Below are 25,812 nucleotides of genomic sequence, written 5' to 3'. Positions count from 1 at the left end.
ACTCTGATTCTCAGTGTTCTATGATATTGTTTTCCATCCTCCTCCCATGAGAGTAAATAAAATATAACACAAATTCAGATTACAGGATTGAAGGAAATCAGCTACCACTGAAGTAAGCACATGCGTATTTTTAGTCCTGTGAAAACAGAAATTGGCTGTTAAGGTTTTAGTGAATAATTTATGTTTTGCTGAGTTGAGAATATAGAGTATGGCTTTTAAAACACAGGAATAAGACTATAACTGAAAATTTGGCTACAGAAATCTTTTGAAGCCTTTGGGGATGAAAGGCTCAAAAGGCTTACTTATTTCAGAGCAAGGGGAGGTGGAGCTCATCAATGAGCGCAGTCACTTCCAGAAGAGAGGTGTTGTGTAAGTGCACTCATTTGGTGTTCTAACTGGTATGAAATCTGAGTACCTTCATGCTTCTGGCTAGGCAGCTAAATCCAAAGGAAGGGCCTTTTGGTGGTCTTTGGTACAATGATGTTGGAATGCAAGCTTCAGTTAGCCAGTGTATCAGTACTGTTTGTACGGGAATTAGTCAGAGTAAAAGTTTGACGTAAAGGTATGACGAGATCCACGAGCGTTCTCCAGATCTGAAGGATGCTGGAAATCCCTTTGAACTCTGGCTTCATGGCTGCCCGGCCTGTGGGCACAAGCATTTCAGATAATGGAAGCTGCTTTGCAGTTGAACAACTGTAGTATCTGTATTGTGTCTAAAAACCAAATTTGATTGATTTTTTTTACTTTTACTGAAAATGTTCAAATGACGTAGTAACTTAAGACTAGCAGTAACAAAGGATATGAAATGGACTAAAAATGTTCATTGTACAAATTGCAAAACAAAAAAAATGTGTAAACTTTAAGTGTTTTTTCTAGGCTAACTTCCAGTTCAGTAGCTGGAGTATCCTTTGGGTTTATGGTTGGGTTCGTGAGAACAAATGGAGATCTTTTAATAGGAGTTAGCTGTGTGGGTCTTTTTTCTGGTTATGAGAGAAGAGATAGTCCTGAAAGAGCTCATTTTTTCTCCATTGTTTATAAAGAAATCCTGCTGCGCTTTCTTCAGTTGGATGTATCTGCACTGCAGACATCCACAGTTCAGAGAGATGGATTGTGCTCCCATTATTTTAATTTTTCAAATTGTCCACAGCAGAGGCACTAAGAAGTACTCTTAGGAGGGAAGGATCTTGGGTTTTTTTGCTGTGCCTACTGGAGTTGGGGATCAATTATGACCAATGATATTAATGTAATTTTGAAGACAGTTTTAGATGTATTACTTCATTTATTGCCATAAGGTGCAGTACCTCAAACAAGATTTAGAATACCCTTATTAAATTTCAGAGTGCAGAATGTCAGCCCAGCGCTTGGTTTTTGCAGACTCAGTGGTCATACATGAGGACAAGGATTAAGCTAGCAGGATGATCATGGCTATGTTTAACATGATCTCTCTTAAGTATACAAATATTAATTTTGCTAATAATTTTTCCTATATGCTTTTGGTTTGAAACTCTCCGGATCTTTCAGAAAAACAGTGAAGTCCTGCAGTTGTTATTCATACAGAAACATTATTTGAATCATCATAGGATATTTTAAATGTACTTACTGCCTTTTTTATGTTAGTTATTCTGTTAAGTAGGTTACCTCAGGTTACAGAGCTCCCCACATTTCTCTTTCAGTTACATCAGAAACATAGCTAGTATTTTAATAACTTCCTCTTTGCAAAGAATTACTTAAACAGAGAAAATTGTGAACTCTCTGAAGTGGAGTTTTGTCACTAACTAGTGGGGCTGAGATTTATGTGTATGCTATTTGTCAGGTTTGGTGTTTGGTTTTTTTTTTTTTAAAGAAACTTTATAACAGACTGCATTTTTGTTCTGATCTGGGAGATGCTGCTGATTTTATTTCTGGGCTCATGAAAAAGATCTTGTTCATGACTCAGCTGAAAGAGTGTTTATGCTGTAAAAAGTATAGGTAAAAAAAAATAACTGAGAGGAGGAATTTCTGAAAATAATGTAGAGAGAAAGGCCTGGTAAAATAGAGCAAGAGCAAAGTAGGTAGGTGTAGGTGCTTTATCCAAATCTTTAGAGCTCCGACACAGCAGAGTTCCTGTGGTAGCTGGACTCTTGGGAGGGAGCTCCCACGGTTTTAAGTATCCAAAAATCATTCATGAATAAATACACTTCCTTAGGCTCACATAAAGCCCTTGTCAACTTGTTTGCATATTTAATCTGAGTAGTAGCACTTGGATGTAGGTATTAGAGAGTTAATATGGTGCCATTTATAAGACACCAGAGAACCCACAGGTAAGGCCATGGGAGGGAGAAGGAGGAAGGGTGAGTCTTGTTCATTTTTCACTGCCTGGCCTGTAGGGAAGGCATCAAGTGAATCTTGCACTTCCTCAGACCAAAGTCAGTCAACTTAAAGGAAATCAGCTGTCCTTGGTTTCACTGATCATGGAAGTACATATTTATTAGCTGTGTGCAATTTTTATAAGTAGGGTTAGACTGCCTGGGCAAGGAAGCTGCTGCACTTTTCTGTCTCACTTAGAGGTCCTTGCCTCTTGTTTGAAAAACCCAAATGTTTTCCACATAGTGCTTTGACCCTTACAGCAGGAGTAGTTGTGAGCAGTGTTACTGAGCAAGAGTTCTTTATGGAGGGAAGCTGAGAAGTGCCAGTATGAAAGCGTCAGTTGGTGTGACAGCAGGGATGTTGGCCGGTGTCCAGCTGTAGTCTGAACCATAACACGAGCGTTGCTTGTTCTAAGGAAGGGCCCTCTCAACTTTACTGGCAGTAGAAATCGTTCCAGTTGAGGAGCTTTGGTGAAGCTGTTAGCAGATGTTTTGCCTGTAACTGGTCTGCTCTGGAACATGCCAAGGTTCAGCCTTCTGCTCATGGTATACCTAGTTTGGTTATTGTTTTTAGAGCTTGTCATGCATTCACCTTTAAACACAAAACAACGAGAACATTGCACAGTGTGTTCCTACTCATCAGCTTTTTGTTTAAAGAATATTATATTTAAATAGTATACGTGGAAAATCCAGTGTTTAGCTGTGATTTTACATGTGACAATTTTGTTTAATGCCAGGGAATGTTTTGGCATGTTCAGAGCTCTGTATTCGCTTTCCTTTTTTAAATACTTCCTCACCTTCTTTGACCTCTGATACTACTCTGAAGCAATTAACTGCACCCCCCTTCCTCCCCTGCTTTTTCTCTCTGGTCATTCCAGTGGCTTTTCCTTGAAGGAAGTCATCCTTGTTGTTCTTTTCCTTACTTTTTTGAGATTGTGATGGCTTCTTGTTGGCCTTATCTCCCATTTGGTGTTTCTGGGCAGGCTGATCCATCCTCGCGATTTTGTTTGTTGCTGTAGCAAACCTGATTCAGCTATGTTTTGCCCCATATTGTTTATATCTCCTGTTAGCCTTGCCACCCCTTGGGTGAAATGTGGCCAAAATTAAATTCCTTGTCATACTGATATGCAAAATTCCTCAAGTACAGTCACCATTTATCTTGTTTTTTGTCACTGTTGAGAGCACTTGCCAGTCACCAAGGCTGAAACATGCAACTCCTCTCTTAGGCTCTCACGCTGTAATTTCACACCAGAGAGAGCTTCTGAAACCTTGCCTTTCCTTATGTGCGTGCTGTGTAAGTTGTCCTCCGGAGAAGTCTGAGTCTTGTACTGACTGACATAGGATCCATCTTTATGCTACTCCAGATGCCAAGCTTAACTAGTCACTTCAAGATATGTTTTCACTAAAATCACCGTCGTCTTCTATTGCTGTCCTGGAATTCTTCCACTATAAAACGTACAAGCTTCTTGTCTTTATCTTCAGTACCACTCACAACCCTCCTCTGCCCTATCATTTCTCATTCCTGAAATTTTCCTGTTCTTTTGACAGTGCCATTTGCAAAACTCCCTTTGCCTGTTGTTCTTGTATTGCTCTTTATCGGCTGCTCTTTATGCATGGCAGTCACTTCTCAGAAGCGACCTTTTCTTCTCCTTGAAACCTTAAAATCTCCACCTATGGTGGCACTTCTCTTATTTATGGTACAGCATGGAGCTGCTGTGAACATGAAGCCACCAGAGGTTCATGGACCTTTGACTATGGTTAAAATATGTGTTGGGTGAGTTTAGAGGTCCCAGACTCCGGGGGATCTCCTGAGCAAAGGCATCCCAGCTCCTCCAGTGCTGCCTTGGTGCCTGCACCACCCAGTAAAGTCCCTAACCAGCTGGCTGTGGTGGTGCAGTTAGATCAGATGGGAAAGGCCGTTTATGTGACTAGTAAGTTTAATGAAGAAATGGGTACCTGCCCTTAGTCACGCCATCCCCAAGCCCCACTGACCCCTTGTTCAATAAGCTTTAGTATTATCGCAGGACTTGATAAATTGTTTTTGCATCATTATCATGGATGATTCAAATGGTACTGTATTGCTGCCACGAATATGGGAAGGAAACATTGAATAAAACGTAATTTTAATAAGTTGTGTACGTATGGAAATTCACTTTAAGAAAGAGTGATGATTGTTTCACATTAATTTTTATGTGACTAAAGTAGCACTGTTATTCCTTTCTCTGTATCCTAAGTTCACAGCTTTTACCTTTAACTTAATAGCACCAGTATAGCCACATAAAGAAATTGTGATTGACCTCCTTTAGTAGTATAGCTAGAGTGTTTGTTTCATAAAAGGCAGGAATTTTATGATCATACCAAAGCTCATACAAACCTTTCACAGCTCTCTGTGAAAATTAAAGGCAGAGATATGTTTTGATATAGACTGTGAATAAATTTGGTAAGTCTGTGTTAAATGGGGAGATGCAGAAGCTGGAGAAATGCTCGGCAAGTTTGCATGCTTTAGACTCTGTAGAATACGAATATAAGATGGGAAAGGTAATTTGATGCTTGGGGCCACTGCCTGTCCAGGTAGATTCACCCCTTCCACCCCGCCGCAATTCCCCCCTCCCCAGCATGCCATTAAACAGACATGCAGTTTCCAGTTGCTTTCCACTGCTTTTTCAGATGTTCTTACAGCTGTACATTCAGCATAGCAACACTATATTTGAAAAGCAGCCACATCTCATTCTTTAAGTAAATAATTTTCCTATTATCCTACTCATTTTGCACATCTCAGCATGACAGTTCAATCAACTGGCTCCCTTGTACGTGAATGAAAAACTGTTTTGTGAACTGTCTTTGTGAAGTGGATTAAGACTGTAGGTATTCCTGGTGAAACACAAAATGTATTTGAAACACTTCAAACTCTGACTCTGGGTTTGTGTGGTATCAAGGAAAGTGGTCAATGAAATTTCCAAATTGTTGTAGGTTTGTTTTAAAAAATACTGTGTTCTTTAGGCCAAGTCTTCAGATTAAATTGACTGGGATACTTTAAATACTGTACTATTAAATTGTCTGTGATAGTTTTTATTTAAATGATTTTAATAAGTATTTTTAACATGAGCTGGCATTAAATCTCTGGAAGTCTGATAGTGGTTTCAGAGTGTATGTGTTCTTCGTCTTCCTGCAGCACAGAAAACATCATAGTAGTTTTTTTATGTTTCTTTGTTGTGGAGGAGAATCTTTTATTGTTCGTGAAACTGAAGGGAGAACAATGGGTGAATGTGCTGATGGAGATGAATGAGAAGCAATATATATGTCCGTGGTGTAAACATCAGCTGGTGAGATTTAAAAAAAAATTTTTTTTTTTTAATGCCCAGTGATTCTGATTCTTGTTCTGGTTATCTTGACACCGCACGTAAACTGAATTAATCTTCTTTAATCTAAGTGTATTAGAGTGTGTGAAGATGAGAGGGACAGCAAGACCTACTGATTTAGCCAATTGAGCATCAAATATGTCTGTCCCTATCCCCTATTTTCAAGCTGTCTTGACACTGCTTCTGAGTATATTCGTGTACTTTGTACGCAGCATTAAAGTTTCATAGTCCTAGCTTGTACTGAGGAAATGGTGGTGTAAACCATGCTATTGAGAGGCTGTGTGTGTCACATGTAAACACTACTTCGCTCCCTCCAGTTCTTCATGCTCTGCGGCAGTCTTGAGTTAGTACAGTCCCTGCAAGCACTGGACTTCAGAGGCTGGCTGAACAGTTTGCAAAGGGAACGCTATTCTGGGTCTTCTTTTCTTCTGTCAGACCTTTCCATGGATTTGTTGGAATGAATCCCTCTGCTTTTTCTCCAAGGGAAAATGTAAAAAGTAAAGCAGGACTTGATCAAAGGACAGAAATACAGAGTCAGCGTAAATCTCCACTGACGTGTAAGCGCTTGGGGAAAACGACTGCAGTTTCCTTAGTGCAGTGCTGCTTACTGCTGTGACCTGAGTTTGCAGTGGATAGATAAAGTAGGTTTTATTCTCATAAGCCTTTTTGCTGTTTGGTTAAGCACATCTTTCAAGTATGGGATTTCTGTTAAAATTTGCTTCAACATTTTCAAATTTATAAGCTGTCATCTGGCATTGTAGAAACCCATTTTTAATTTCATGAAAACTTACTGGTCTCTCATTGAAGGAAAAAAAAAAAAGTAGAATTCTGGTTGAGTTGGTCGTATAAAAAGGTCATACAGACACAAGCCAAGAGGTGCTGTGATACACCTCGCATCAGTGTGATGTCTACCAAGGTAGGTTTTTTGTACTACGTGCAGGTTTTATGTGTCTTGGTAGCTGGATGTGACATTTTCACATGGGTCTTCTCTCTCATATAAAAGGCAGAAATCAAATAATACTGAAAAGTGAATCAAATTGGAAAACAGGTATTTTTCAGTGCTGCTCACTGCCATTGGTGTTCTGCTTTGTTGGGCGCTTTGTACTAGCATTAAGCATCTGTCCTGCTGTAGGGCTTGAGGGAGAGGGCTGCACAAAAGGAAATGCAGGAGAAGGTCACTGAGCTTTAGGAATTTTGTTCACAGGATACAGTACTAATGCAGTACTTACACAAGAGTGATTTTTCTAGTCAGAAAAGAAACAGATGTGAAGATCTGTAGTGCTGTGTAGGACATACTTTCTACATAACTTTAGTTAATCTGAATTGGTGAATTATTTTTGTTTAAGCGTGAATAAGAGAGTTAAATGCTGTATAACCTTTTCCCCCCCCCCCCCTTAACTTCAACAGGCCTATAGGTAAATGCTCTTATTTCACTATTTCATTGTATTTCTCGTCCGTTTGTATCAGTGGTTGATTCCTTGTTTTACACCTCAGCTGTAAACTTTCAGGGACTGGTAGCCTTGTTTTATTTGCATTTCTAAATCTTTTGGAGCACTCATCTGGGACTGGAAGGTAGTAGAAAAATGCTTTTTGAGCTTGTTTCATGTGATGTTTCTGATTTGGTGTGAGTTAGCCACTTACTATACTAACATTACGAAGTGCTGGCTGACTGAGATCCTATGAATACAATGTGATTCCTTTGGGTTCCTCTTGATTTTGATACATGTGCACACACAAATAGTGATATTTCTTCCATACAGGTGTGGGTATAATTAGTTTACGTACCTGCAAATTATTTTTAGAAGTATAGTTCTCGTTCCAGTGGTTGAAGATAGACACAGGATCTTCTGTGTAGGGTGGTAAACCTGGGCAAACCTGCAGAGGTTTATGCAGCTGCATTATCCCCACGTGTTTCAGGCTTAGGCCAGCTGAATTCTTCATCCTCCTTCAAGCATAGATGGAAAGCAGAGGCAGAAAAAAGGTCCAAGTGAGAATTTGATAAGTGCAGTTTCTTTTTGAGCCAGATGGGTGTGCAGTTAGCAAATTTTTGAATATTCTCAGGGCACAAAGCATTTGTTTACTGCCTATTGTGGTTTCATGTTCGCCTGCATTTGAAGGGTTGAGGTGCTGTGCGTTACAGAACATCACAAGTCTAAATGGTGAGTCAGTTTAGATTTTTTGTGTGTATGTGTGTAGTTATGTCTGTATGCAGTCTTTATTTTGATATTTGAGGTGGTCATAGCTCTGTCAAAGTCAAGGGCAGTTTTATGGTTGCTCCTTCATCTGCAATTAGGATTAAACTCTGACCTCCAAAAATATCAAGAAGATGTAGTTTGTTTGTAGCAAACTCTGGTGGTAACAGAGAGCGATCATCTGTGTTATGCCTTCTGTCTTTTTGGTTCAGCAACTATCTCTTGAGATGAGTCTATATCAGTCTGGATTATGAATGTTGATGTTACAGTCAAAGACATCTGATATTGATGCTGTCATGCATTATCTGATGTACCTGGGAAGCAGCTAGTTGGGAAACTGGGAAGAGTTTAGCCACAGCAGCCTAGGTCTTCGTAAGACCAGAGTGCAAATTCATGCACCCAGGTACAGCTTTTTTACTAGTTACCCAAAGTAACTCGTTAACGAGTGTCCAGAGTTCATCAGCAGGAACCTGAGGACTTCCCTGGGGCCAGGAGGCAAGTGTACCCCAGCCATGCAGGCAGCCTGAGTTCCTAGGACTCAGAAGAGTCTTCTCCTCCTGGTTGATTCATGGAGTTCTGCTAGATCTTTCTCTTGCATAGACTCAGGGAAACTACACTTATTTGTTTGCATATAGAATTGGGTCTTTTGTTTAAGAAACAATACATGAACAACTAGTCCATGTACAGCTGGAGGGGACAGTGCAGCTAATGTTATGATTTTATTGTTGACCCTCTGTTTGAATCCTGATAAGCCCATCTAATCAGTTAACAGATTGTTTTGGGGATAGGAGCCTAAATGTTGCATTTAATTTTACAGCAGGGTAGCAACATAGCTTCCAGACAGAGTGCAGTATTTTGCAAAGCCTTTTACAAGAGCCAATGGCAGAAAAAATAGAACAGTTACATGTGACTTAAGACTCTTTTTCTTTTATTTATTTTGCTAGCCTTTTAATTTCATTGCAAGTATACTGTCAACATCTCAAAACAATTTCAGATTTTGTGTTCTATTCTATCCATTATTTATTAAATAAATAGACATATTAAACATATTATCCTGGTATTTGGTTATGAAGAATTGCAGAGGTTCAAAGATAAGTATTGTTCAAAAACACAACACGTGAACTTCTATAATATTTTAAGTTTTCTCTCCAATTAATCTGCAGTATTGTTTCATTGCTTCACTTGCAAGGCTGGGAAGCTGCTGAAGTGGGTCACTGGAGTTGGGTGAACAAACATGCATTAAGTAAAACACAGATGAAAGGGTGATATCTTTGGAATATGTTTGTAGCTGTTGCAGTCAAGACAACTTCATTGGGAAGACCACTTAAGGGATGACTGAATGTAATGCAAAATAAAATGCCAAAGTTTCCCGGTTTATTTTCAGCCTTCGTAATTTTTAGTATGTTGGGGTTTTTTGCAACTTTTATAAAACTGAGCACTTCCCAGTCTTTGGTGCGTTTATGTCTGTTGTCAAATTTAGTTCTCATTCTGCCTACGAATTACACTGCTCACTTCTTTAAAGAACATTTTTTCAGAAAACATTGCATTTTTTTATAGCTAAATGCATACCCACAGAAGTGATTTGGCAAGTAAAATTTGCAATACTATTTTGCGAAAGAGAAATAAAAATATTCTGTTTGAAAAAATATATCAACGATCATATCATTGATTGTTTTTATGTCATGGAGGCTGAACCCTAATGACACAGAAGCCAATGGGGGCTTTACTTAGTAATCGTTAGCTGTTCACTTCAGTGAGGTCTGAGTTTGGTCTTATTTGACTGGAATTCCAGGAAGAACATATAATTTCTAGTTCATCCTCAGCTCTTGATGCATGTAGTCCACTGTTTAATAAAAGTAGAGCATGAAGGGTCATCAGAGTTTAGAATAAATGGCAAAACGTTTATTATGATTCATCTTTGTAATCAGACCAACTGTGTATGTGTGTAAGAAATTTTGATTGCTTTTCGGAGGAGAGGAAAATGTAGAGAGACTTAAACTCTTCATGGAATATTTGAAGCAACCAGAAAAACTGAGAAGGCCTAAACTAAGGTTCATATTTCCGTGCTCTTTAAATTAACAATGCAGAGCTCAGGATAGGCGTAAATTCGAGTTGCTTTTATATGATCTGATATGACATATAAAATGAAGCTCTGTAAGAGTTGATGCCTTGCCTGATAGGAGTATGCAGAAGAGGAACCACTCTTTTGCAAGAACCTTGCCATATCAATGCAGAGCTCATCAGAGGAGGCGGTAACTAAGTGGGATACGTTTTCTGGAAAAATAAGGTCAGATGACGCCAATTGCCAAATATTTCTGTTTGTGAGGGTAGCAGTTGATTGTGAGATACGTGGGGGAAGCCCAGAGTTTCATCTCACTGGTGTCTTCCTCTGACAGCAGCTGGTAGTGGATGCCTTGGTAGAAGTAGGAGGAGGATCTAGTGGTACTTTTCACATCCTTGGGTGGTTTGTGGCTAAAAATACTGCAAACAGTGATGGGAACACCAGCATATAATACAAGCTTTTCTTACAGGGTTTAAACATAAATATTTTGGGTGCAAGCACTTTCCCTGAGGTTTTTCTGGTTGCTGCTGGATTATTTATTTTTTTTTTGCATAACCTAATTTCCTCTGTGGCACTGCATCAGTTCCAGATTTCAGACATTTGTGAGTAACATAGTGAGAAATAAGCACTTTGTGCCTTATCTTTCTGGAAAGCTGCATTTGCATATATGCAATAGTAGCATCATTCATGCCTCTCTGTGTATGGGTGGAACACATCAGTGGTAGCTGAAACTTCACATCTGTGAGTTGGAATTGAATGTTGCCATTAAGGAGGAAGTGCTGGTAATAAGCAGTAAGTGGGAAAGAGAAATGAAAGAATTTTACCTGAATGAAATAAGACTTTAAAAGAGGGTTTTAGGTTTTCATTGTTTTTAAGTGAGCCTCGTTTAGGGAATGCATTTCAAGAGTTTGGGCCTTACTTAACAAATGCCTAACAGCATTTATTTTTACTTGCATTTCTTAAATAGTAGGATATATCCTTTGTGTAACAATCCTTGTCTGTCCTGCTGCTTCTTGATATTTTTTTTTAAAGCTTTTCCAACAGGGTGAAACCCCATTATTATGTCTATCCTGAATTCTCTTATCCAAATTTCACTGTCTAAACTCTTAAACTATATATATACTTTTTTTTTTAAAAATTCTGCTTTCTCACGTGTGGACCATGTCTCCCCCTTGCTCTCTGCATTATCTAAACTCTGTATCATACCACTCTGCCTCCAGTTATCCTCTTATTTTGTATTTGGCTGATAAGGCTTCCATTCAGTCCTCCTGAAAAAGTAGTAATGTGATGCTGTCTCCAAGTCAAGCTCCTGCAAACTGCTAGCGCTATTTCCCAAGCTGTCCTGACAGGTGAACACCAACAGGGACATAAACAAGAAGTGTTATGAGTTCGGATTTCATAAATCCAAGGGGAAGCTGACCAAATTTAAAAAATGACCGAGGTTGTGAAATATTAAATGTTGCTTTAAGCTTGACAAATGTTTCCTGCTCTTCAAGAACAACTGATGTAGGAATAGCACCATTATATATTAAAATGCATGAGGTATTCTTGCGAAATATAAAACATAAAGCACTATCTGTACCAAACTACTCTCTGTTTGAGGAAGGAAATACCTAAGAAAAAGCTGGGTTATCAGATAAGCTTACTCTGAGAAAACTGTTATATTTATCCAGGACTTTTGGGGGTGAAGATGACAAGAACTTACTAGAGGTCCTTTAGCTGAGAAGCTAATCTTCCATGACAAACACTAAATGCATATTGCCATTCTAGTTCTGGGTGACTAAATTAGTTATTTCACAGAGGTTTTGGGGTTTTTTTTGGTTGTTGTTTTTTTTCCTCCCGTTCAGTTTGAAACTGTTGAAAATAGCTTGGGAGTTCCCTGTTTTCCTGTAGTTCTTATTGTACAGTAGATGTTGATCCCACAAAGCAGGTCCTGGAACGGTAGCATTTGCAGACTCAGTGTTTCTCTTGACAATGGTTGTGGGGTTGGAGATACAAAAATCCACATATGAGCCCCTAGATTTATTTTTACAGGATTTATTTAGCATTTGTACAAGACCTCACCATAGTTGTCACCTTGTTTGAATTACCATTTGTGTTTCTACCTTGGTATTTTTATATCAGGAAGTATATATATATATATAAAAACTTTTTTTTTTAATTGGAAGTAATTGCCAAAATATGCAGGATTTTATATGCTGTATGTCTTAATGATTTGACACGATAGCACGCAGTTCCTAGTATAGGTCTGTACTCATGTACTTTACTGTATTATATGTTACAATTTTAGTTTATTTATTTTTAAAGTTCATCTAGTTTGGGATACCATACAGGAATGAGGATAATCCCAGGATCAAGTTTGTTGTAACAGAGGTAGCTTTCACACAATCATTGTTTCAGATAGCCCAAATTGATACGCAAGGCCTACAGGTAGGGGTGCTTTAAAACCAGCCATAATTAAGAATATCACTAATGATATGAAAGATGATGGACTACCTGTTAGTAATTCAACCCTTCCCTGTGGAAAATTCTGTAGTTTTCACTTCCCAAACTCGACTTGTTTGAACAGAGATTTTTATCTTCCTAGAGACTATTTCAAATGCTGATGGGTTTGTTGGATGTCCCTGGTTCTTAATTAATCAGCGAGAATGAAGAGTTGGTGTAGACATGAAAGGCATGTGAGAACCTAAGGTCAAGTTTGCAGGAGCAGAGAGGAAGGCCGCCTGGGTAAGACATTTCAGCACTGACTGGAGAATTGATTTGTCCTGTATTTCTTATATAGCTTTATGATTCTGGATGAGTGTCTTAAAACAAGTGTTTTCCCAAGAGATCATACATTAATTTAGCTCTGTTTTCTGAGGGCGATGTTTGAGATACCAGGGTCTATTTTTCAGAAGTGCCGAGCAACAGAACTTACTGAAAACTAACCTTTGAACGTAAGACTTCTCTGAAATACTGGATTTGCAGTGTCTTAGTATGTGGTCATTAATATCTTCCTTTATTCTGTTCTTCCTTCCTCTGCAAAATGGGAGTAATACCTCCCTCCTTTCCTAGGGGTTTTGCATAAGAGGTTATTCCGTATTATGCGCTCGATCACTATAGTTAGGAATACCAGAGGAAATCCTATCATGAAATGAATTTTGTCTTAAGAACTTGAAAAATGAACACTTCAATAGGTTTGGTGCTCCATATTCAAGAACATCATGAACAACATTATTCAATAACTGTTCCTTAAATGAGTAGCATCTCTTCTGTGCAGTAGACATAGTCTCAAAAAATACAAAATGATCATTTAACTAACTATCATTAGGCATATTTCCAAGGGAGTAGTATTAAGGTTTCACAGCCAGTTTTAATTCCTGTTTTAACTCCACTTTTGAGTGTTTCATTTTGCAACCTTAATAATGTTCTTTTAACACAGCTTTTTGACTCTAATATGTATTGTAAATAGCAACAAAACTAGTGCATTTATAGATGAGTAAGGAATAATGCCTATCAGGGCTTTTGTAAATACCTGGACTAATGTAGAAAAACCTGTTGCCTATCTGGCCATTCATGTAGGCAAACAAATATCAGCAGAGAAGCAAACATAGATTAGCAGTGCAAAAAGCTGCCTAAGAAAAGGAGGGGTTTGTTTAGGGTCGGTTTTCTTTTTTTTCAAGTCTGTCACTAGGTGGAGGAACTCCAAACTTCGATATTTTCACCATTAGAATGAAGAAAGAAGTGCAGAAATTTTGCAGCTCATCTAGAAAATGAGGGTTTTGTACTCCTGCCTTTCCTCACACCAGTGTGGAGAAAAGCACACTATTCTGCTCAGTCAAGCTGGTGGCATCTGAGTTGCTCAGAGGTGGTTTCAGGTTTACCTCCAGGCAGAGAGGACCACTCTGCAGCTTCTCCCCAGGAGAGTGTTCAATGGGCACCAACGCCACATGTTGCCTTTGGTGCAGTTCTGGTAGGAAACCCATCCTCTTGAGGGACTAGTCTAGGTTCCAGACACTACGATGCACACAAAGCGGTAGGGATTCGTGGCAGGGGGCATCGGTGTTAGAAGGATCTGGGCCCTGAATTGGTCCTTGGGATTGAGGAGTTACAAGAATGTGCAATGAGGTACCTTAGTTGCAGCAACTGCTTTTTAAGTCCAGATTAGAAAATCTGGAGCCTCTCTGGATATATGTTGTAGTGTAGGTTCATAAAGTAGGTGTCAGTCTATTAAGACTGGAGATATTTTGTTGAGGTACTTTCCAGGAATATAAAGAATAAGAGACTCAGTTTCTATGTCTGATATATCAGAATAATGTCTGCAATAACAGGTAAAAGCAGAGAAGCTCAAGGTGATTAATTAACCATTAAGGGTTTATTGTGATGGTCTATAGATCAGATGATCTAGGAAGATGTGTTTTCCTTCTGCAGCTCCTGCCTCACCTGTATTCTTAAATACCTTGGTTTAAACAGCACTGCTGCTGCTCGTTTCAAGGTGGTGCTCTTTCCTTGCTACTCACTGCTCCTAGAGGGGGAAAAAATAGACTTCCTGGTTTGAAAAGCTCAATATTTGTACTGAAATGTGTATTAATGCACCTAGAAGTTCAAAACAACCAAACATAGATTCTTAATTTACTATTTATTGTGAGTTAAATCCAGAGGGCTTGCAGTTTTGCTAGCTGTGACAGCAGATGGGCTGTTTGCTCCTGTTGTGGTTTTTTTGGTGGTTTGTTTTTTTTTTTTTTTTTAAAGAAGGGGAGTTGCTACTTTCTGTCGGGTAGGAGAAGCCCTGGTTACTCCTTGGCTGTCCTTTCCCTGAAAAGAAACTCTGAAGTTTTCAGGGGAAGAATGAGACAGCTCGCTGAAGATGAAAAGGACCGGAGCGCAAAGCTGGTGGAAGTAATGTGCTGCATGGGTCAGTAACGTGTGCTGCTGGGCCGGCAGGGTGGCAGGGCTGCCTTCGGAGAGAGCAGAGCTCTCCGTGGGGAAGCTCTCGAGGCTTTCAGTGGCTTTTCCGTCCTTAGTTTGGTAGTAAGCTGCCTGTTTTCTACTTCATTTGGGGGGTTTGATTTAGTGTGTTCTGCTCTGGGCTCCAGCACATTGAATACTGTTTCACTGTTGCCTAGCGTGCATTTGCTTCTCTGGAAGCCTCTGTTTTTTTGATTAAAAATCACAAATGTGGTGTTCAGGTTTTTTTGTTTGGGTTTGCTTTCTTCCCCTTTAACCCTGGTGTTTTTCACAACATGACAGGTGACAGTTTTTATTCACGTTACACATTTGTGTATGTTGCAGAGTTTTTCTGTGTAATACATCCATATATAAAAGGAATATGGATAGTAAGCATCCCTTTTTACATATGCTGGCTTTTGAATTGAAAACAGAGTTGAAATTAATAGTCACTGCATGTTCTAACAAGATACAAGGAAGTGGATTTTTTTAACCGCTTTCTTTTTTACTGTCGTTGCAGTAGCATTTCCGAAAAGTGTAAACTTTTGTGGTAGTTAGTCAAAACTAGCTGAGGTTACCTTAGGAAAAAAGACACATTGTACACTTGTGGGCTGGAATGTTAAATTCTCAGTTCTGATAACTTGTGTCCCTTTTAAAACAGCTACCCATAATGGAACAGTGACAAGTGAAAGTATATCTGGATTTCTTTTATTCCTGAGATTTTCTGTTCTCTGCATCTATCAAACCAGAGCTTCCACTTTATTAGGATAAATTACTGATCTTGGAAATGCTGTCTTGCTGGGTGAAGGCTATAGGGAAATGTATATATAGCAAAAGATTTTCTTAGTCTGCCAGATTTTTCTCTCTAATACTGCTGCTTCGCTCTTTAGTTTCTCTCTTAATCCCCTTTTTTGGCTCCTAACTAGAATAAGAGACTGTGGAGCTGCGAAGCGGGGAAAAAGCATATGCCAGAAGCTTGGAAAATATTGAGTGGCATGGAAAAGGCATTTAGGGACCAGCCACTATTCTGTACAGAGCCGAATGTTATGTGTACGCTGTACATACTACCTGAAAAACTCATTGCCACAGAAAACTGTGGCTGCAGAAGTTACAGGTGTGTCGAAATAGGGTTGAAAAACAGGAAAAAATGCATCTATGACTCTTAATACATATCATAAAGATATGTATAAGCATGTAGAAAGTCTGTGAGTCACACAAGGGAGGAGTATACAAAGGCTTCACAGGCTTTTGCTTGTCTTGTTTTTGCATCTGTTCCCAAATATTAATTTCTCACTACTGTTAGGACTAGCATAGGTACCCAGGATAGATTCTTTTATGATCTCATGCTGTTTTGAAAGACCCAAGTATCACCCCAGAAACTTGAAAGTCCATGAATACAGACCTTCCATGATTATTTTTTCCCCCTACTACTTCTGTTACCTTGACTGAAAACAGTACTTCTATGTAAAATACCAGATCTGATTCAGTCTTCTAGTGATGGCAGTAGCTGCAGAGGGATTTTGTTTTGCTACCTGAGCTCATTGTTCATTCTCAGCCACACTACAAATAGCCTGAGTCAATGAAACAGCTGCAGTTTTGTTGTACAGGGTCTTAAGGGATCTTGCTATTTTTAGGCTTGCACAGATGGTACTGGTCCTAAGGCACCGCAACCCCTGCTCTGGGACTGTGAATGGGCCCTGTAGCCGTTGTACCGGCTAGTGACCACGCATAGGTTTGTGGAGATAATTCTGGTGCTGTAGTGGTGGTTAGTGTTTCTCTAACGTGACTCTGTACAATATGTGTATATACTCCCCATCCATAAGTGGGATGCTTTCTTACCCTGAAGTCTATTGCTTTTATTGATGCTTCTCAGTATTTTGCAGGCAGTCATTGATGCAAACTGTTGTCAGTGGCTGGGCTTCATATCTGGGTTTGTGGACATCCCTTTTTATATTATACAGGATTAAAAGAAGGAGAGTGCTTTCTCTGACTGAAGCTGTAGCTCATGCTTGCATGTTGAAATAAGGGTGATACTCCTGTGAAAAAGCATAGTGATTAAAAAAGCCAGCTTTCATATAGCAAGAGATTTTCTACTGGTAAATATTTTAATTATTAATTGGGTTTTAGGCTGTAAGTAGTTTTTATAGCTTTTAAAAGTTTGCCTCGATCTTTTTAGTACATTTTAGGGAATGGTTGACTTCTAGGATTGTTGTTAGTAGTGCTGTTATCGTACCAGCGGGGCTGTCGCCCTGGAGGAACTCACTGGGAGCTTCTGCTGAAGAAACTTTTATGTGACATGCTGTGGTGTATTGCAAAAACATCTGCATGCTATTATTTTGATTAGACAATTCAGAGCTTTTACATACTATTCTGTTTTTAAACTTTATTAGAATGCTAATTTTATAAAGCTGTCCATATAAAAATAAAATCTTTGCATCACTTGTAGAGCTGTTAAACCCTTTTCTTTTTCCTTTCTACCTCCAGATGAGCGGGACAAAGTACAAAAGAAGACCTTCACAAAATGGATAAATCAGCATCTCATGAAGGTCAGTTGATAATTCTGTGATGTCTGGATGACCTGTTATTACAGCAGTGATTGTGCCTTTTAGTAAATGTTTGATTTCAGGATGCAGCTGCGTTACATATAATAAGGAAGATCTTAAATTGTGAGATTTATGCATGTACTTTGTCTTTGAGGAGTCATGGGGGAGTTGAAATGCTGCTGTCTGATACCCCAAGGTGATCTATTTGAATACTTGCATTTGAAATTAAAATGAGTCAAATTTTAAGGGACATGATTTCCTTCTACAAAGCTTGACTCTCTTCTGGCATTAGACTGCCATGGCTGTAGCACCACAGCTGAGGGAAATTTAAAAAAAAAATTTTAAGTACCCTTTTGAGGACAGAGACATGACCTTGAGAAGGACAGCTCTAGATCATCCTGTGGCATCAGTATGCTGCTCATGGATTAGAAATAGGGCTTTTGAGGGACAAAAGTCACTCTTCAACATCTTTCTTTTGACTAGTAGTGAACTTTGCCTTGGGGACAAAGCACATAATTTTAACAACATTTACAGCTTTTAGTCAACAGAGAACTAAAAGCCCCAAGCTCACCTTCCCTGCATGGCCCTTCAGTTCTAAATTTAATCTGCTGTTTCAGCCCCAGCTGTCTAGCCCTGACATTTCTCTGGCGAAAGAGGTTGAATAATTACTTAACATAACTTGCTTTGATTCCCCTCCCCGCCCAGCTTGAATTCATGTAGAAGTCACATTAAATAAAAATGTATTTGCAAACTGTCAGAGTTGAGGTTAATTAAGGAGCACAGTGTGTAATGTTCAGAAACTGCTGTAAAGATTTGCTCATGTTCATATTTAGAGAAAAATACTTTTTTTAGAAGGCAGCTTAATTATCTCTCTGCTTCTTGTGGCTGTACTTGTGTGTATTTGAGAAATAGTGGACTCTGAACAGAATTTCTTCAGGGATGTTTAATATCAACCTGGGGGGGGGCCTCCTTAAATCTTGAGAAGATGCAGAGTTCTGGTTTTACACCTTTTAAAAATTTCAAACCAGAGTAGCTGTTGGAAATGGTGTGACTTAGGGAGCTAGGAGGGCTCGGATGTGAAGTTGGTCCCAATTTTACTTTTAGCAAGAGACCTCTCTTCCAGAGTGGTCTTTTAGTCCTTCCCACCATGACTTGAGCCATCAGGAGTTGTCCCGACATCAGTCTCTCTGCAGGAGGAGCTACTCATAACCTTTCTGTGCACGGGGTGAGTCTGGAGTTGCAGAATGGCTTTTAATACTGCCCACAGCAGTAGATTTTCCTTTGTGGATTTGCTAGACCCAGAGGAATCATGCTGTGTAGCAACAGCTGTTCCTAGCACCCCTTCTATGTAGATGCTTCCTCTCTGTAATCCTGAAATACCCAAATGGCCCTGTGTCTTTCCAGAAGTTTTCTGCTTGCTAATGAGAAAAGACAAGAGGCTGCAGACTTGCAACCTTCCCTCTATAGATTTTACCTCTTATTTATAATGTAAGACATGTATCCATTGTCTGGTACTTCAGCCAAATTAGATTCAAAGAAAAAAAACATATAGGAAGACTGCTAGTACTCTGGCAGCAAAATGCAATCTCCAAATTAACAGTCTCCTTCTAATTGAAGGTAATTGTTACCGGGTTTGTAGAAGTTACTAATCTTTTTCTGTATTAAAGATGCATTTTAAAGGTGTAGTTATTTTCTGTGGGGAGAAGAAAAGCCTATCTGAAGCTTTTTGGAGACCAATCCTTTAACATAAATTTAAAATTATACCTGTTTTTACAGAAGAGTAGTATATTGAAAATTGTATTTCTATACATCCTTATTTTACAGTTTAAAAACATGCACAGTCATCGTTGCCATCTGTCAACCTCTTGGGAGTAGCTTAAAAATGATTTAGACTCTAAACCTGTAAGGAAATCAGGGAGTTCATATTAAATCTTTTTGACTTGGTTCCCAAGGTCAGTGGCCTTAAGGCCTTCATCTTCCAATAGTTCTCAGCGTGAGTGATTGTAGAAAGAGATAAATATATAGATATATTTGGCTGAGAAATATTTACCTTTCTGCCCTCCATTGCCCATCTTTAGCTGCATTAGATTCAAAGCATCTAAGCGTGTAGTGTATAATATTCAGTGTTTAAGTTTAGTCCCTTGTCAGTTCCGCTGAGCAGTTAAGCATGTACTTGTGTACTTTGCTAAACTAGAAACATAGTAATTGCAGAACTATTTCCTGCAAATGATCTTGAGAGATGTAGTTTTAGACAGGTACATAATGTGTTATTTGCAAAATTCAACTGTTCAAGTTTTCCTTGAATTCCAGAGTTTAAGATCAAGTGGACTGTCAGTACATTTTTTAAATGCTGAAGTTTTTCTTTTGAACTGATAATAGATTTTCCAGGGGCTGATTGGAGCACTGCACTTGCTAAGGCTACTGTTTAATGTCTGATGGTGGGCTCTGGTTTCAATGTTATCTTTTACTTCTTGTTGACATATGGGCTGGAGAGGTGAGATATTGGACTTCAGACTTGCCTGCTGCTGTGTGGTATGAGCTTCCAGGGAGAAATGTACATGCCAGAGTGGTGTGGTGGTGGGGTAGATATCGCCTCTCTTAACTTCTCTAAACCTGCCTCTGCTTCCAGCAACTGTTTCATTTTGCTGCTGTCAAAATAGGATGTTAAATTCTAGTACTTGTTATGTCGAGGGTTACTTACTGCTGTAGCAGAAGAGGTACATTTGTGGAAGAAAGGGGTTTCATTCTAGCATAGTATTCACATGGTCCTAAAGCACCCAAAGAGAAATCTAACTTCCATGAAAGCCCAGAAATTCTTCCTGACACTCCTTTGAATCCCAAACCCCAAAACCTAAGGAAAGAATGGGAGAAGTGTGAAATACAGGGGCAGGATGAGATAAAAGTTGGAAAATAAAGTTGATGATGAAAAAGGAGTAAAAGCAGACAAATTCTTCTTTGTTGTTCAGTTCCTTTCTCAAACCAATTTGAAAATGTTTTTGTAGTGCCAGATCTTAGTCTTGACAGATTAAACAGGATATTTTGAAAAAAGTTGAAGTTCCTTATCAGAAATTATGATGTACAGAAAATAGGACTGAAGGCAACCAGAGGCTGGCTAGATCAGTGCTTTGATGGGAAAATACAGTGAACATCCAGGTATCTTCCCTCCAAGGGAAAATGTTTCTTCTTTTTCATGGAAGGAAAGGTTGTAGAGAGCCTCTTAACTGACCTTCTAGCAGCAACAGGGGGCCCTGGGGTGCCTGAGCAGCTCCCTGGAGTGGGAGGGCTGTCCTGCCCAGGGCTCCAGCACTGGTTGGCTTTGGACTGGCTGGACCTTAGGAGAAAGACGCTGGTGATGGGAGCAATGGGCAGCATCCCTGCACAGTCATTAGTTGCTCCAAAAGTCCCTTTTAAAGGTCTTATGAGCAAGAAGGCTTTTATAAGTAGCAGGACAAAATGCTTTTAAAACGACCATTTTAAAGCTTCGTGTTCAAAATCATTTACTGTGTCGCAGCGATAGTGCATTAGAGAGGGACCAGCTTTTTGTTGCGCAAAGACTGAATGAGTAATTTGGAGTAGGAACCTTGAAGTTATTGATTCCTTTGTGGCATGTAGGCAGCACAGTTACAAATAGCCACTTAGGTCAATTGCTTTGTGAAATGTTCAGGTATGCATTTAATGGTTCCTGATACAGTGCAGTCCTTCCCTTGCTGAAAGCTGGCACTTCACTGACACTAGTGGCTATCATTTTAAATAGCGCTACTCCACAGTATCTTCTTTTTAGCCATGCAGTTAGTCTGTTCTTTAAAATTCCCTACCTCCTCTCCCTTCAGAAATGAATACTATTTAGCTCTGCATTTATATTTATTTTAAGGGATGAGGGACCTGGCGTTAATCTAATGGCAGTTACTGTTTTTAAAAAAAGTCTCAATTTAGCACCTTTCATTTTTGAAACATACTTGCAAAAAGCATGTTCTGGGACTTTTTTTGTGTGTGTGGTGGTTTTTTTTTTTTTTTTTCCCTCCCCCCCCCCCCGTGTTAAGGAAAATAAGACGAAGATCGCTTGCTGTGCTAGTGCATCTAAATGAGTCTTCTATGTAGTCCGCCTACTTCATTCTGACAGCTGCCGCAAACTGTGCTGGGAGCAAATCCTGTAAAATCCCACTTCCAACAGGGCGTGTAGCTTGTTTCAGACATTGGGTGCAGCTCTAATATCAGTATTTCCTCCTCTATTTTGTTTTTTAATTGTTCAGCAAGGCCTATTGTCTGCTTGGTAGACAGAAGAATATTTCAGTTTTTCTCCCCAAAATTTTTGCTCTTCTGTGTTCAGGACTATTCTAAAAGGCCTTGAAGTGTTTTTCCTTTAAGATGTGCTGCTTCCAAAAAAGAGCTCCTGAGGAAGATCGTCAGTTAATGGTTAAAGTTAAAGTAGTATTTTATTTTTGTTCTTATCCCTGGAAATGTGCACAATTATAGTTACTTACGCTGCATTGCATGCAAATTCTTTTTTTTAAAATCTTCCATTTGGAGGTAAACTGCGCAGCATCTTTCATCTGCTTAGTATAATCTATAGCTGATTGCAAAGCAGATCAGCAAGCAAACTCAGGATTTTTTGGTGTTCAGTTGAAGTTTAGACAAGGGAGGAAGGTAACCAGGTGAGGAAAAATAGTGACAGAATACCAGGAGGTAAAGCTGAAAAAGAAGAGGAAATTTGTACAAAATTTTAGAGGCTAATGATAAACTGCATCATAAAATTGCTCTGAAAGCAAATAAATAAATAAACCCAGGTCAATAAAAACCGTGCCAGAGATTTCAAGTTTATTTGATCCTCTTAATGCATGCAGACTTCATGACTAATTGGGAGCTGGAAAGAGAATAATTGAAAACAGCATATTAAATATGCATGAAATATAGGATAGCTTGAGTGCATAGATATTTTAAGGCATGCAGCGCTATTGAACCAGTTGAGTGTATGTTTTTATGATCCTTTTTATTGTGGTGTTTGAGTATTTTTAAATTGTTTGACATAGGTGCTCATAGATGAAGGAATGAGTATAAGAAGAATTAGGTCTACCATGAGATTACTGTATGATGAAATATGTTTCTTATGACAGACTAATATATTAATATATTAATTAATTCTCTTTTCATGGGTTCATTGTTTGCAATTAGCTCTCAACGTAGATTTTATTTAGTATTATTTATTCCTTAGAGGTCACAAGAGATAAAATTCTACCATTTGCCATTAAGTGTTGGCTTTTTAATTAATTGTTAAATTATGCATGGAATTATATTTTATCTATATACTTTTGATGTACCCACATTTAATAATAATTTCTGTATCAGTTTGGAAATACTCTGGCTTGGTCTTTCTCCCATGTGGCCGGTGTAACTGTGCCATTGGCTCCAGTGGGAGTAGTATTTGTCCCAGTATGTGGACTCCAGGCAGTAGGCAACCTCCAACGTTCAGTCACAAACATTACCAGAATAGTTCATTTTACAACAGTATTTCATATACTTCAGAAAGCTGTTGCCCTGATGTAATGTAGATATGTGACTATATGGGGACCTAGGAAGGTATCAGAATAAACATGTTTTTCCTGTAAAGAATGATATTATCTTCTAAAGGCATTTATGGTGCTTTGAGCAAGGAAATCTAAAGATAGTAACATGCTGTTTAAAATCCTCATCTACCTGTAGAAATACAGTACCTTGGCTTAAATCAGAATAATGTTATGTCTGCCAATACTATATGTGCTTTAGAATCATAGAATCGTAGAACGCTTTGGGTTGGAAGGGACCTTTAGAGGTCGTCTAGTCCGACCCCCCTGCAGTGAGAAGGGACATCTTCAACTAGATCAGGTTGCTCAGAGCCCCGTCCAACCTGGCCTTGAGTGGCCCTAGGGATGGGGCATCTACCACCTCTCTGGGCAACCTGTGCCAGTGTTTCACCACTCTCACTGTAAAAACTTTCTTCCTTATACTAAATCTACCCTCCTTTAGTTTAAAACCATTACCCCTTGTTCTATCGCAACAGGCCCTGCTAAAAAGTCTGTCCCCATCTCTCTTATAAGGCCCCTGTGCTGAGGGCTCCAGAGCTGAGAACAGGACTCCAGCTGGGGTCTCACCAGAACGATGAGAGTGTATTGCCTTTGGTCCAAGTTAGTGCATCCCTGTAGTTTGAAGCTGCAAAAGGCAGAGTTATTGGCTGAATTTTATGTTATTAGCATTACCTTTGCATACTTCAAACAGTTCATCCCTGATGAGGTATGTTTGGTGACACATAAAACAAGCCTGGAAAGGAGAGGGCAAGATGGAAGCATGAAGACTGAAGAGAAGTGGTGGCACTGTGTAACAAACAGTGCAGCACGCCTCTGGCCAAAGAGAAGGGGCAGAAGGTGACTATGGTTGCTGTTGATTTGAGGTGTTGAACTGGAACAAGGAGGTTGGTAGTAGATTTTTTTGGTCGCAAACTAGCATCGGAAAGACAGAACTGTGTATCAATGGGGAAGTTGATTTTTTGTCATTACTGACAGGAAGAGCAGATGTGGAGTCTGCATTTGAACACCTATAAAGGTGTCCTCTGTAGCCTGTGCAAGAAGGATGCGTTTCTGTGACACAGCTCAGCTCAGCCCCAAGCAGGTGTGCAGACCCGGTCAGGGCACACTTGCTGTTCTGTTCCCTGCCTGCTGCAGGAGTTGAGGTGGCTGCCTCTGGTGTGGACATGTGTTTTGAGAGAAGTGCCAGCCAGGGAGACCTTCAGCCCGTCAGGTTCAGAAAGCCACTGGCAAAACTGCTAGTTAGTTAGGTCTGGGCTGATTGGCAGGGATTGCTTCAAAATTTAAAAAGGGAGGTGTCTTAACAGCAAGTGATGGCAAAATCCCAGGCTCACCTTTTAAAGAGAGAAGTGAGAAGCCAAAAAAGGACAGTGAACTTCTAAGCAGCAGAACTGGGGAAAGCAATAGGGCAGAGTCTCCTGGAGAAGTAACGCAGGAGAGGGAGGAGTGCAGAAGATCTGGCAGCCATTGAAGGCATTTGTGTTGGAGACACAAAGGCAGGCTGCAGACAGGCAGGACAGATAGGAGGTATCATATAGAATATACTACTGGTTTTGAGAGATGTGTGCAATACAAAGGAGCCATAGAAGAAGTGGAAATAAGGACAGCAGGACTAAAGATTTGTATAAAGGAGTTAGTAAAGCATGGTGGGGTAAAATCAGACAAGTAGAAGGTCCAGAAGGAGTTAGTGTGACGTAAAAGTCCACAGGAGAAGGGTTCTGTAGTTATATCGGAATATGATGAAGAAAGGAGAAGTATGGATACATTACCAAGGGAAGGCATGCAAAATAGTATTGAATGGTGTAGAAAAGTCTGAATTACTCTGTCCCCTTCACCCTACAAAATACTGACTTGACAAAACACATTTTAACAAGGTGAGGCTAAAATTCAGATAAGGAAAGAGCAGGTCAAAGAATAGTCAGGGAAGTTATGTGCTTTCTGGTTCCACAGCTTTATTCACCTAACAGCTAGGAACTAATTGAAGCGATTTATAATATTTTATCATTCTATTTAAAAATTCAGAGAGGATGGGGGACTCCTAGGATTCTGCGGTTAAAGTAAGTATAATACCTCTCTCCCAAGCAGAAGAAAAGAATGGGGAGGTGGAGACCTCGCAGGGTAATTTCCCTGGGAAGACTGTGGAACAACTGGTCTTGGAAAGCAAGTGGACAAAGGGGAAGCTGGGTACACAGCATATCTACATTTTTTGATGTGCTATCACATATAGTCTCATTAGCGAACTACTGTCACAGAATTTGAACAAAAGGATCCCAGATACAGTTTGTGTGGATATTGCCATGAGTGACAGCTCAGCTAGAACTGGCACTAGGAAGAGCCAGTGCCATCGGTTGTTGCTGCTGTTATGGCTGCATCAGGTGCTGCAGCAGCATCATAGAATCATAGAATTATTAAGGTTGGAAAGACCTCTAGGATCATCAAGTCCAACTGTCAACCCAACACCACCATGTCTCTGAAACCATGCCCTGAAGTGCCATATCTGTATGTTTTTTGAACACCACCAGGCATGGCAACTCTACCACCTCTCTGGGCAGCCTGTTCCAATGCCTGACCACTCTTTCAGTGAAGAAATTTTTCCTAATATCCAGTCTAAACCTCCCGATGCAGCTTGAGGCCATTTCCTCTCATTCTATCGCTAGTAACTTGGGAGAAGAGACCAACACCCACCTCACTACAACCTCCTTTCAGGTAGTTGTAGAGAGCGATAAGGTCTCCCCTCAGCCTCCTTTTCTCCAGACTAAACAACCCCAGGTCCCTCAACCTCTCCTCATAAGACCTGGTCTCTAGACTCTCACCAGCTTTGTTGCCCTTT

The 25,812-nt window shown here is 39.6% G+C and overlaps 1 protein-coding gene across 6 annotated transcripts in view; it reads left to right on the top strand.

Moving 5' to 3' along the window:
• Window positions 1-25,812, top strand: part of DST (dystonin) — a 316,847-nt gene that overhangs the window by 84,090 nt on the left and 206,945 nt on the right. For all 6 annotated transcript variants that reach the window (XM_075087012.1, XM_075087006.1, XM_075087009.1 and 3 more), the window contains one exon: window positions 17,369-17,430. In XM_075087012.1, coding sequence (XP_074943113.1) covers window positions 17,369-17,430 — 62 coding nt within the window. The remainder of the gene's footprint in view (window positions 1-17,368; window positions 17,431-25,812) is intronic.

The sequence above is a fragment of the Phalacrocorax aristotelis genome, chromosome 3 (assembly GCF_949628215.1).
Source record: "Phalacrocorax aristotelis chromosome 3, bGulAri2.1, whole genome shotgun sequence".
NCBI lineage: Eukaryota > Metazoa > Chordata > Aves > Suliformes > Phalacrocoracidae > Phalacrocorax > Phalacrocorax aristotelis.
The sequence above is the reverse complement of the archived record's forward strand: the minus strand, read 5'-3'. Positions and strand labels throughout refer to the sequence as shown.